The sequence below is a fragment of the Hyla sarda genome, chromosome 1, assembly GCF_029499605.1.
Source record: "Hyla sarda isolate aHylSar1 chromosome 1, aHylSar1.hap1, whole genome shotgun sequence".
NCBI classification, from domain to species: Eukaryota; Metazoa; Chordata; class Amphibia; order Anura; family Hylidae; genus Hyla; species Hyla sarda.
This window is the reverse complement of record NC_079189.1, coordinates 513,392,020-513,406,035: the sequence shown is the minus strand read 5'-3', so window position 1 is coordinate 513,406,035 and position 14,016 is coordinate 513,392,020. Positions and strand designations below refer to the sequence as shown.

General features: G+C 37.1%; 1 protein-coding gene across 6 annotated transcripts in view; it reads left to right on the top strand.

Moving 5' to 3' along the window:
• SLF1 (SMC5-SMC6 complex localization factor 1) overlaps window positions 1-12,186 on the top strand; it is a 130,855-nt gene extending 118,669 nt beyond the window's left edge. For all 6 annotated transcript variants that reach the window (XM_056538098.1, XM_056538130.1, XM_056538139.1 and 3 more), the window contains 3 exons: window positions 3,538-3,630; window positions 3,938-4,120; window positions 6,681-12,186. In XM_056538098.1, the coding sequence (XP_056394073.1) occupies window positions 3,538-3,630; window positions 3,938-4,120; window positions 6,681-7,210 (806 nt within the window). In that variant the 3' untranslated portion in view covers window positions 7,211-12,186. The remainder of the gene's footprint in view (window positions 1-3,537; window positions 3,631-3,937; window positions 4,121-6,680) is intronic.
• Window positions 12,187-14,016: the final 1,830 nt, after the last annotated feature.

Genomic DNA, 14,016 nt, shown 5'->3' with positions numbered 1-14,016 from the left:
ACTAAATATGTATCAATGGTTAGCACTGTTGCCTTGCTACGCTGGGGTCCTGTTTTATAATCCCACCAAGGACAACTTCTGCAATGAGTTTGTATGGTCTCCCCATGATTGCGTGCGTTTAGTTTATGAGCCTTATTGGGGACAGGGAACAAATTTGAGTGTACAGCGCTTCAGAATATGTGCATGCTATATAAATAAAGAATTATCATACAGTGCCAAAACTTTTTTTTTTTGGCTTAACTCATCCAGCTTTCCGTGCACGTTCAGATCTCATAAAGGGTAAGAGCTGGTTGCATTATTTTTTCATTCTCAAGCCATCAGAGATGTGAAAATCCTTACACCTTTTTTTTATTGTGTAAAGTTTTAACACAAATGTTGTTAAAAAAAATTCATTTTTTTTCTATTTGATTTTTTCTGAATTTATACTCCTTGGTATACAAAACAGTTCATTTTTTTAAGATCAGTAATTTGTGTTTCTCAACTATGAAACATTCCTGAGCGGATCAGAGAAATCAGATTATTTTTTATTGTTTTAAAGCTGTGGACAGCTTTTTGTCCTTTTTCACACTGGCATTGTGACCTCCATTTTACCAAAGCCATGATATACTTTGTGACAAATCCATTGTGATCTGTTTTGTTGAAGTCCTATTGACTTCTTTTGGACCCATCAGATTTCCATTTTTAGAAGTGTGAATAGCGGGATCACAGCAGGAATTTAAATATAATGTAAATCTACATACAAAGTTAAGTAAATCCATAAATGCTTTGCCTTACTGTTTTAAGGAGATTATGAATTATGTTCTTTCCAAAGCATAGCTTTAACTGTAATAAGCTCAGGCACACATTCCCATTACAGATCAGTGTTGTATGAATCCATAATAGCGCTGGCTGGGGACTGCTGTGGACCCTTACTGTACAGGTTTCTTATAATCCATTTTATAATGCAAGAGAGAAAAAAACATATTACAGAGTTATTCTCCCTTAAAATCGTTGCCCCTACATGGGGTACAATGCTGCACAGAGGCACCACATGACAAGACTATAAGTTCCTTCAGCTCGTTAGTATGGGTAGGAATTCTGTTTGCCTCTTTATAGGCGCTGATGTCATCTGAGCTCCCACAATGCTCTGCTCACTGGTAACAGCCTTGTAGGAGAATTCCGACTTTTGTAATTTATACAATGAGGAATCAGCAAAGTATAAGTAATAAAAAACGTATTTAGAAACTCTAATATGTGATGTGCACTTTATCAGTAAAATATTGTCTGTGTTGCTTTAAGGGTATGTTCACACTGTTGAGATTCCATCTGGCGGCCGCCACCGAACATACTTTGGCAGCAGGACAGTGCGGCACTGCGCAGTCACCATTGACAGCTATGCAGTGCTTGCGAACTTCCCCATAATGAATGAACATGTTCTTTCTTTGTGCGGAATAATTTCAGTGGCGGAATTGCGGAAGACCCATTCACATTGATGCTAATTTTCACAGTGCGTAATTCCATGGGAATTACGCAGTGTGATCATACCCTAAAGAGGAGAACTCCTTAACCTTTTAAGGACGCAGGGCGTGCCTGTACGCCTTGTGCCCGCTCCCCTTTTATGACGCGGGGTCACAAGTTGACCTGGTATCATAGCGGGTCAGTCCCAGCAGCTATCAATGACCGGGACCTGTGGCTAATTCCGGACATCACCGATCACTGTGATGTCAGGTATTAACCCCTTAGACGCAGTTATCAAAGTTGATCTCCGCATCTAAAATGAAAAAAAAAAAAAGCTTCCCAGCAGTTCAGCGGTGTCCCGATGAGCTGAGAGGACGGGAGGAGGATCCCTACCTTCCTTCTCGCCATCCGATTGTCGGTCTATTGCTCCATGCCTGAGATCCAGGCTGGAGCAGCAGAGCGCCGATAACGCTGATCATTGTTATGCTATGAACAGTGTATGCAATCAGAAGATTGCATGGTATATCCCCCTATGGGGCTATAAATGTGCTATAAATGTGTAAAAAAAAAAAAAAAGTTAATATTAACCCCTTCCCTAATAAAAGTTTGAATCACCCCCCTTTTCCCATTAAAAAAATTATATATGTATGTAAACAATAATAAATATAAACGTATATGGTATCGCCGCTTGCGTAAATGTCCGAACTATAAAAATATAATGTTAATTAAACCGCCCGTTTAATGGCGTACACATAAAAAAATCCAAAGTCCAAAATTGCGTATTTTTTGTCGCTTTGTATAACCTAAAAAAAACCGCCCCATATGTGGAAAAATAAAAAAGTTATAGGGGTCAGAATATGATATTTTTAAATGTACTAAAAAAGTTGTAATTTTTTAACAGTAGTAAAACAAAATCAAACCTATAGAAGTTGGGTATCCTTTTAATCACATGGACCTACAGAATAAATATAAAGTGCACTTTGTACAAACAGAAGCCCCCAAAAGTTACAAAATAGCGTTTTTTTTTTCCAATTTTGTCCCACAAATAATTTTTTTCTTGTTTCGTCATAGATTTTTTTGTAAAATGACTGATGTCACTACAAAGTAAAATTGGTAGCACATAAAACAAGCCCTCGTATGGGTCTGTAGGTGGAAAACTGAAAGTGTTAAGAAAAAACCAAAGTTGAAAAACGTGGAGTCCATAAGGGGTCAAAATGAAATTTGACCCATCCATTCATTGATTCTTCAGTATATTTGTTACATTATCTTTGCATTTTTTTTTTTTTTACCATTAACCCGTAAAAAAATAAGAAAAATAAAGCACATGGCCTTGCTGGGTCCTCTACTCTAACAATCACATATAGGTTACACGGGGCAATGAAAATCTATTGTATACGTTGCTTATCCATAGTAGCTTCAGTGGTATAGTGCTTTCCAGTTTTCTTCTAGCAGATATTGGCTGAACACAGAAAACAACTGTAAATTCTACAGGGCTTGTCATTTCAGCTTTCATTTTAAATGTCTAGATTTATATTGTCCCCTTCTCTGCACATTATTCGCTGTGTGTCTCTGTAGTCAAGGCAGCTTACCGAGGAGCAGCAAACCATCTGCTAAAGGATTTGAAATTGTGAATTATCCTTTACTATGTGGAGGCACTCGTGCTTGGCCAGAGACATTCATTTGAATTAAGCTATAAATGCTGTATAAAAGGACGACTCGTGTAATGGAGGTTCATGAATAATTTTAAGGGAAGGGCAACTGCACACTCTAAACTTTTATGGCCTCCAAACCGAGTGTTTTTGGAGTTCACTGTTCATTTTGAGTTTTTATTGTAAGTCATGGAAGCTTTAAAAGCTAAAGGAGGAGGATTAGGGGAGCGAATTCGGCAGCTAGACAGCCACTGGGCTGCAGAAACAGACTGCTCACTTTCCTCTACATTGGCAATGAGTTTGGGCTGTAATTTTTTTTATGTGTAAAATTTGCCTTTATCTTACAAAATGATTATTTGATTAAAAAAATAAAAAATAAAAAAACAACAACTTTCCACGTGTTCTAATAGGCCACTTTCACATCTTTCTATCCTTATATGTACCAATGCAGGAGAAACAGCCATGCATAAAGCTTGCAGAAACAACAATGTCAAGAAGCTGCACCTACAGCTCTCCCTCGCTGGATTTGACATTAATGCAAAAGGTAGGTTTTTTTGTTTTTTTTTTCATGTTAAATTCCCACACATTTTCTGTATTCTAGTATTGACTTTAAGCTGGTGGGAGTCATATTAGCTTTTAGAGTGTGTGCCATGTGCTAAGATGAACAGTGATACTGACAGTATTGATTTTCTTCCTCTATCCTTGGCTTCTCTTATGATTGTTTAACACAGACAGTGCACACAGCGTTGTTCTGCTGGCTTTTTTTTTCCCATTTCCTTTTCTTCATAATGTGGGATGTGTACAGTGTTCTAGATGGATTCTCTTTTAATTGTTGCTGATTTATAACTCAGACAATGCAGGCTGGACGCCTTTACATGAGGCTTGTAACCATGGCAGCACAGAATGTGTCCGTGAAATTTTGCAGCGCTGCCCAGAAGTAGACTTGCTCAGTCATGTGGATGGTGTGACTCCCTTACATGATGCTCTACAAAACGGACACATTGAAATTGGCAAAATGCTACTTCAACATGGGGGTAAGGAAACAGAAATTTGAATTGAGAAACTTTTATTTCTATAAAATCATTGTATTGTCACAATGCTTAAAACAATGTTTACATTCTGCTTTCTTGCTCGATTTACAAACGTATTTCCATGTCAGCTAAAATCTAATTCCATAATAAATCAATGTTAAGGAGTATTGTTTTTCATAAAATTCTTCACATACCGTATTTCTTTTTTTTTCTATACCCTTATTGTTGTCGTATTGTCTGGCTCTACAGCATTGTTTTATTATGAAAACAAATTGTTCTCATTTATAAAACAAAATATATTTTGTGAATGAAAAGTTGGGAGGGTTTAATAGGATATTAGCGTGGCAGGATCGACATTGCAGGATTGAATTTTTTTTTTCATATCTTTTTTTTTTTTTTTAAGTTCAAAATGATGTAATATTTTTTTAAACCTATTATATGGCTGTAGAGATTAAATCTTTCATAGATTACAACACAACACATTTTATGGCACTTAAATCACCATTGTTGGTTCCTGCCACCCTTTTTTTAATTTTTCTTGTAGGCTTCTCCTGCCCTCTAAAGGCCGCTCTGTGTTTCTATTGGAAATGCTAGATCAGTGTCTGTCTCACTCAGTCTTCATCGTTCCTCGTGGCTGCTGTTTATTGAAGTGTATGTGTCTTGTCTCCTAGGTGTTTTATTTATCAACCGAGGCAACTCAAGCCAATACCTGGCTGCACTTCAATCAGTCTAAGTGATGCCGCTACCAATATTAGATCAGACACTGCCCCTGTAGGAAATAGCTGTGGTGCAAGTTTTTTTTTATTTTTTTTTTATTTTTCTGGACTGATGTGAAAAATTTGTAGAGGATGATCCTCTTGTCCTATGGGAGGAGATCTAGTTGAACTTGCATTCATCAAGTTTTTCACAGACCAGTGCTGGCAGTATGCATACTCCTCTCTGCCACTGTCACAATCTGGGGATTGGCCTGTCAACTAAGCTAACACCAGGTGTAGAGAACTGCATAAGACGTCTAAGATGGATTTGTGCTGTTTCTAGAACATATTTTTTTTCTACTGTGCATTCTAGGTGCAGCAATCCTAATTATTTAAATGTATTCTTATGATGTCGTTGTTGCAATTAGACTTATTTGGTATGGTGTCATTATCATCATTATTATAATTTTTTTAATTTTTTTTTATTTTTGGACTGTAACTTGACTTGCTTTGCAATAGTTAATTGCTCCATTTGTCCTTCCATTGTATAGTCAATGCACTATGGCTTTAAGAACACCTCTTTCACTAAATATAATAGTTTCTAAAGATATTTAAAAAATATTTATTTATTTACATATCTCTCTCTCTCTACATACACACACACACATATATATATATATATATACAGTGATCCCTCAACTTACAATGGCCTCAACATACAATAGTTTCAACATACAATGGTCTTTTCTGGACCATTGTAACTTGAAACCAGACTCAACATACAATGCTCCGGACAGTCCAGATCTGTGAAACGTGTCACAACTGGAGGAACTGACCAATCAGAATGGGCATTTTACTGGTAAATCACCTCTAATACTGAAGTGCATGCACTGACTGACTGGCTGTCTGGTAGCGCCCCCTACAGTAAAAGGGAGGAACTACAAGTTCCGTATTACTCCTTACTTGTGCCAGGGTTAGTGGCTCCATTTAGGACACTCTGTGTACTGTATAGGACCCTGAAGAAGCTCCTGTCCTCTACATAAACCATTGTTTCCCAACCAGGGTGCCTCCAGCTGTTGCAAAACTACAACTCTCAGCATGCCCGGACAGCCGTTGGCTGTCCGGGCATGCTGGGAGTTGCAGTTTTGCAACAGCTGGATGCACCTTGGTTGGGAAACACTGACATAGACAGTGATTATAGCTCCCAGCAGATCTTTCTTACTTTTATATATGTAAGGATTTGCTTTATCTATATTAGTTATTTACTTATTTTTCTTTAATCCTCACTTTTTCCTATTTTTGGATGACATTTTGGTGGCTTCAGAACCAATTACCAGGTTTCCATAGAGTTCTGGTCTCAACATAAAATGGTTTCAACATACAATGGTCGTCCTGGAACCAATTAATATTGTAACTTGAGGGGCCACTGTGTATATATATATATATATATGTATAATGTATGTGTGTGTAAGAAAAAAATTATTTTTGAATGGATACTCCAGGGAACTGAACTATCTACAGGATAGGGGTTAACTATGACAACCAAAATTATCGATTGTTTACACCAGTGTTTCCTAACCCCTGTGCGTCCAGCTGTTGCAAAACTACAACTCCCAGTATACCTGGACAGCCAATTTTGGTTGTCATAGTTACCTACGTAGAGATCTATAGATCTTTGTCCTAATATGTATGACAAACAATTGGCTGCCACCCCAGCTTTTAAAGTTATCATCACCAACCTCTTCCAACATCCCAAATGAAAAATCTGTTTATATATGCAGAGGTATAATAGGGCTGTGTGGTTTAGATTTGCTTTCATCCCATAAAGTGGTGTGTCCATTCTGCATTAACTCCCTGTGTCTTTTCAGGACCAATCCTTTTGCAGCAACAGGATTCTGATGGGAAGTTTCCGCTGGATCATGTCCTTTCTCCAAAGCAAAAAAATGAACTTTTTGCAATTGTCCAGGTGGAAGAAACAATTGAGGATTTTCACAAATGTGCCGTTCAAATATCCGATCAACATAAACTAGAATTTAGCGCATTTCTCCTCTGCAAAATGGTGGTTAATTTGATTTCTGTGTATGGTTTGCCTTCAGATACAGTTACTGCCAAAACGCTATATCCCAATTCTGCTTTTTTAGTTAACAATGTAAAAAATAAACACACTACCTTCAGAAATTCGGTAGTGGAATCCTACCTGAAAGCTTTAGCCACAATGCAAAATCTGAGTAACTTTTTACAGTCTATTCCAGAGTCTATTCTTGAGAACCCTGGATTTAATATGCAGGTTCTTCTCTCTGTCCTTCATAATTTGGCATCTTCTTCACCAGTTCTTAAAATATTAAAAAGAAGCAGTTATGAAGCGCCGCTCAGTAACAGCCAGCTTCGAATGTCTTAAGGTAGCGCTATGGGAAAAGCTGATACTCTGCTATGCCTCTTGCAGGGCCTGAGGGGTGGAGCATGACTGTCTTTGGTGGTCTATGAATCCCTGTGTCACACATTGACCCCCAAGGTCTTGCATTAGTCATAGCAGTGTATCAATTTTTCCTGAAATGTTACTTTAAAATATCTGACCAGCACTATTGTCTCATAAACACTTCCACTTTTAGTATACGTTGTTACTGACCAAACCATATTTTCAGTATTTTATATTCTATATTTTAATATTGACACCCTTCTTGCACATATTATACATAATGTACAAAAGAATGGCTTTATAGAGCAAGGAATATGTCTGCCTTTTCAGCTTTTAAAGAGGTTGGCATTAAGCTTAAAGTGTGCCTGCCATTTACAAAAAAAGTTTTAAATAATGTAGATAATATATTTGTAATATACATTGGTTTAAAAAATGTGTATATTTTTAGGTGAAAATAAAATGCTGTCTTGTCGCTGCAGATATTGCTTGTGTGTCTATGTGCAGAGACAAAATACAGGAAGTGTGGGCAGGACAAGCAGGACTCTGTGACACGCCCCAGGCTCACACAACAGGATGATTGACAAGCCAGAAGCCTGCACAGAGTCCTGATTGTCCTTAATGCACAGAGCCCTGCTTGTCCTGCCCACACTTCCTGTATTTGGTCTCCTCACAGAGACACACAGGCAATAGCTGCAGGGACAGCATTTTTCACCCAAAAATATACACATTTTTTTTTATCCAATGTATATTAAAAAATATACATATAATGCTGGAGGTTTACACAAACCTGTGCAAAGGAAAAGTTACCCAGTTGCCCATAGCAACCAATCAGATGGCCTTGTTAAAAATGAAAGAAGTGATCTGATTGGTTGCTATGGCCAATTGGGCAACTTTTCCTCTGGACAGGTTTTGATAAATCTTCCCCAATGATCTTATCTACATAATATAAAAAGTTTTTGCAAATGACAGGTACACTTTAAATGTCTTATGTTAAAAAATAAAAAAAAAATAAAAAAGTGACTACTAAATAAACAATTATAATAAAAAAAGTCAGTTCTACCAAGTTCTACAGCAATATTGTTATGCAAAAATGTCTCCCTGTATACGTAAGCATATTTGCTGTTCAAGACAGCTTCTGGAGGATTTGTCATGAAACTCTTCAAGGAACAAATAGAACAAAAAGTTTAACAAAAAAAAAAAAGATCATTTATATAAATGTTTCTGGGAAATAATCTTTGTTATGTGGGTTTCTAAACCCCATTAGTTCAATAATTATTAGAGTATAATATTTACATATGTTGTGTCATAATGTGTTCAGATTTTTATAGAAATTTTATATGTTTAAAGGGAATCTAACAGCTGGGTCGCCCATATCAACCTGTTGGGTAATAGTGCAGGTGGCACTGATCAAAGTTTTTTTTTAATTTTTTGCCTAGGTCGCGCCATTTAGGTGATTTGGACAAGTGACAGTGATAACGCCTCTTCTGCTAGGGAAGGTTACGCATATTTATAAGGGGGCGTTCTTATTGGACCTGCCAGGTGGGAGTAGCAAAATACTTCAGTGCGCTAAGCATACTCATTTGTATGTCTTGTGTTGCCTAAACTGTGTGACATAGGCGACAAAATAAAAACACAGCTGTGATTAGTGTCACACGCACTATCCCCTAGTACCAGTAGGTTAGTATGGGCGAACCTGCTGTCAGATTCTCTTTAAAGGATTTTTGTAAATTAAGCAGATTATATAGTATTAGAGTAGAATAAATAATAATATAGGTACCATACAATGTTGTAAACCTTGTGAACACTGAAGTTGACTGCAGTATATGTCTATTGCCAAATGATCAAAATTTCTGTTCTTGAAAAATGTAAGCACACTAAAAGGAAACAAAACTACTAACATATCCATCAACGGTCAATGCGGGAAAATTCTGTTTTGCTGCTGTGAAACACAATCTTCCACCCCCACTCACTAAGTCATTCTCACACGGGTTTAGGAAGTTGAGCTCTGCGCTGCTGCTTGTCGCCACCTTCAATCTGCAATGTCTCTTTTGGAGGTTAGTCAGCAAAAGATTTAGTGACCTTGCAGAGCCACAGTCTCATTAAAATTTGGCTTTAGACTTTGACAAGTGTCCAAAAGGTAAAACGGAATATGTTGGCGAGAGTGTGTTTTCATATTCATTGGCAAGCTATTGTTTTAGTACAGTGATAAAGAGAATGTAAAAGCTTTCAGAGTGTTTTCATGCCTCCTATAGAAATTTAGAGGCTTTGGGTACCTTGGGGGCGTTTTTATTTTTTTTATTTTATTTTTTTAAATGCATGTATTTTGGAATAAAAATAAATAGATTTAATCATACTCAAGCTTATTTGATAGATTGAAAGAATATTTAGCTATCAATTGGGGTCTTTAACAGAGATCCTGTAGAAGCCAAACAATTTAATAAATAAAAAGAATACTATAAAAAAATTTTTTATCCTAAAATACATTCATTTTGTAACAAATCCAAAAAAGTCACCCCAAAGGCGTCCATAGCCTTTAATATCTAGTGTAGTCAATACACAATATAGCATTATTTATATTTTAGAACTTTCTAATTAGTTTACTGTTCAGAAGCATGTATATGCTATTAGGAGTTAAGAAAGAAACAGCAGCGTTTTCTTGACACACTTTAACCATTCATAAATGTATATTTTGTGTTGCTTTACATCATCGCTCTTGGACAGCTTTTCGTATTTCCAGACTGCAGTGATTCATAAAAATCTGTTGCTCTTGCCTAGTGACAGCACCCAATTAATGCTAGTAAAACACATTTGGGTTTCATATCCTGAAAGTCTTAGTATGTTCTGTAATACTGCACCAAATATTCTTTCACAACAGAAGCCCACTCAAGCATCTGTGCACCAGAATGTCTGAGAGGACGGCTGAATTGTTTTTGATGAGCAGAACGTCTGACACAGATTCTTTCTGAGTAAAGAGTTTTCTGTGAAAGACTGTGAAAGGAGTCATCCGAATGTCATAATACTCGGCATCTGCCTGCATGTGCTAACTCATCCAGGATTCCCTGGAAATCACATCATAGACCAACACATGAGGTAACTCTGTGGTCTCACTATGTGATCACAGGCTGCACAAAGATGGCCCCCAAATTAACACAATTCCTCTTTTATTGTTGATATAAAATACTAAGATCTTATATAGCATGGTGTTCTCGAACACCCCCCCCCCCCCCCCCCCCCTTACCCCGATGCACACAAAATCTTGTGTGGGATTGTTTGTGTACTCTTTTTTTATTTTTATTTTTTATGAACCAGGGTGATGCAAATGTAAGTCTTAAATAAGCTCCCAGTCCCAAGTGCTCTCTGCTTCTTTTTGCTTCTAATGACATGCAAAAAATACCCGCTCGGTAAATCACTGACCTGAGATTGATTAAGCAGACAATTTCAGAAGACAGCACGTTTCACATGTCAACAGAAGCAGGAAAAAAACAGAGTGTGGGGACTGGGAGCCATCAGAACTGCAGCAGCAGGGGGATCAGAACAGGCAAGTATTCCTTGTTTTGTTTTGTTTTTAAACACCTGGGGGGATTTCTCAAAATAAAAACAACAAAGACCTTTATCCCTGGACAACCCCTTTAACCTACAGCAGCTACAGTCAGAACACAATACATGTCAAAATTTTACGCCTGTTCTTTAGGAGTTGATGGTCTATGCTGATGAGTTAGGTTATCGAGGCAACCATATGATAGCCAGCGAGTTCTGTGCACAAGTCCATTTCTAATTAAGAGGACTTATAACTTACTGGACATCATACAATTGCTTCATTAACCAGACCACGAGTGTAGATCTGGGTCTCTCCGTGCCTGATCTGAAGAACTGGTGGATCTTAGCTTTACAGGTACACTTTAAGTTGCATAGATCTTAAACTAAATAGTTTTAGATAAGACTGTCCAACACCTGCCTGGTGTTAATATTCTGTATGACTGTAACATTATTTCTTTTAATAATTTTTTTTGCCACCTTATATTTTAATCACAAGCTCATCTTGTATTTTCACTAGTGCACAGGCAGTGCACAGAAAACAAATACAGTCTAATTGAAAAGGCTTTCTTCTATTACTCACTAATTCTGTGTCCTGGAGAGAGTAGTCTGTAGGTGCTTCATTGCATGGATTAAAGAAAAATGTTTATGCTTCCATGGAAACACCTTTACTGAGTATTGTTTTTGCTTGTTTTTATCAATTCAGATTTACAGGATCCATGCACTGCTCCTTTCACTCCAGCAAAATATTAAGCCTTCGAAAAGTTGTCCAAAAATTGCTGCTCATCATTCCTAACATGCCAGATGTGTTTCAGTATTGCTCTTTGTTTATTTTCATGTTGATGCTATTGTCTGCTAGGATAAGATGGAAGGTAATCGTACGTTATGTCATTGACTGTGCTACAGAAAACAGTGTTAATGACGTTCCCTTGAATGTTCCAAAAAGTATTACCAAAGTATTAAAATTATTAGGCTTCTTTAAAGTGTCCCTGTCATTTAGAAAATCATTTAACATATCACAGAGACATGTTAAAGTTTTGATCAGTTGGGGTCTTAGTGCCAAGAGCCTCACTGATCAGGAGATCAAGGATCATGGAGGAAGGAGAGGCTTGCAGTGATCTCCGTCCATCTCCTTCTTATCTGGACGGCCCCATAGACCTATTTTAAAGCCACAGGATGGAGATCTATGGGAGTGAAACGTGCTAATGCATGCTTCTCCCTGCTCATTGTTTTGATTGTTGAGGGTGTCAGCATTAAGACCCCGACTGATAAAAAGTTTTGATATGTCTCTGTGACATGTGAATTTTTTTTTTCTAAAAGACATGAACACTTAAATTGTCAATAGCTTTGTAATATATTTGATTATTAAATGTTCTTTTAATGTTTAAATGTTTTGTACAGTTATTAAAAACTTTATTCTACCAGTTGTGTCACTGTATTATCATTTTAGAGTATTTCATGAAAGCACATATGCTGAAATCATTAGCTTTATAACCAAGATATAACAAGGTTTTAGGCACGCTCTCTGTCTCTCTCTTTTTGCCAGTAACTTTTAGGCTAAGTTTCCACTTGGTTTTTTTCTGGCAGTTTTTTGGAAAACTGCCACTGCAGTTTTTGAGCCAAAGTCAGAAGTGGATCCATAACGGAGGAGAAGTGTAAGTCCTTCCTTTATATTTCATATTCCTTATGGATCCACTTCTGGCTTTGGCTCAAAAACTGCAGTGGCAGTTTTCCAAAAACTGCCAGAGAAAAAACCAAGTGGAAACTTAGCCTTAAAGGGAATTTGTCAGGTATCTTAGGGCAGCATAGACCAAAGGGAGAAACACTGAGCTATAGTTTTCTATGATATTATTAACCCCTTAAGGACGCAGGGTTTTTTCGTTTTTGCATTTTCATTTTTTTCCTCATCAGCTTCTAAAAATCATAACACTTTACATTTTGCACCTAAAATTCCATATGATGGCTTATTATTTGCGCCACCAATTCTACTTTGCAGTGACATTAGTCATTTTACCAAAATATCCACGGCGAAACGGAAAAAAAGATTCATTGTGCGACAAAATTGAAGAAAAAAATTCAATTTGTAAATTTTGGGGGCTTGCGTTTCTACGCAGTGCATTTTTTTGGTAAAAATTACATCTTATCTTTATTCTGTTGGTCCATACGGTTAAAATGATCCCCTACTTATATAGGTTTGATTTTGTTGTACTTCTAAAAAAAATCATAACTACATGCAGGAAAATTTATACGTTTAAAATTGTCATTTTCTGACCCCTATAACTTTTTTATTTTTCCGTGTACGGGCCGGTATGAGGACTCATTTTTTGCACCGTGATCTGAAGTTTTTGCCAGTACGATTTTTATATTGATCAGACTTTTTAATCGCTTTTTATTAATTTTTTCATGATATAAAAAGTGACCAAAAATACGCTATTTTGGACTTTTTTAATTTTTTTGTGCATACGCCATTGGCTGTGCAGTTTAATTAACGATATATTTTTATAGTTTGGACAATTCCACATGCGGCGATACCACATATGTTTATTTTTATTTACACAGTTGTTTTTTTTTTAAATGGGAAAAGGGGGGGGGGGGTGATTCTTACTTTTATTAGGGAAGGTGTTAAAGATCTTTATTAACTTATTTTTTACACTTTTTTTTTGCAGTGTTATAGCCCCCCTGGTGACTTTTTCACTGAACATACCGATCTCATACACAGATCATCGGCGGTCGATTGCTCAAGCCTGGATTTCAGGCTTGGAGATATCAATCAATGATTTGACACGATGGAGGCAAGTGAGGGGACCTTAGCACGCTATTAGCCCAGGGTCCCGGGGTGACCTAGCATTTTATACCGGGACCGGGCGTACAGGTACGCCCTGCGTCCTTAAGAGGTTAAGTAAAAAGCTGTTTAACCCCTAAAGGACACAGCTTATTTTAGATTTAATGGTGTTCTGTATAGACATTTTTTTAGACATTTTCTTTAAATATTATATTAATATAAAAAGTGCAGCCTTCAAAATATTTGCATGTTGACTGTTCAGTATTTCACAGTGAATTTGAGGTAAAATTTTACTTATAATTTCTTTTTGTAATTATGCCGATACCATTCAACTCAGTGGCCCTCATTTACTAATCTAAAACCGACTAGTTTGGGTCAGGTTATTCTGGCGCAATGAGTCTGCGACATGTCTGCGGCAGTCTGCGCAAGTGTGCGACCGGAAAATCTGACAAACCTGACATTGCATTGTGAG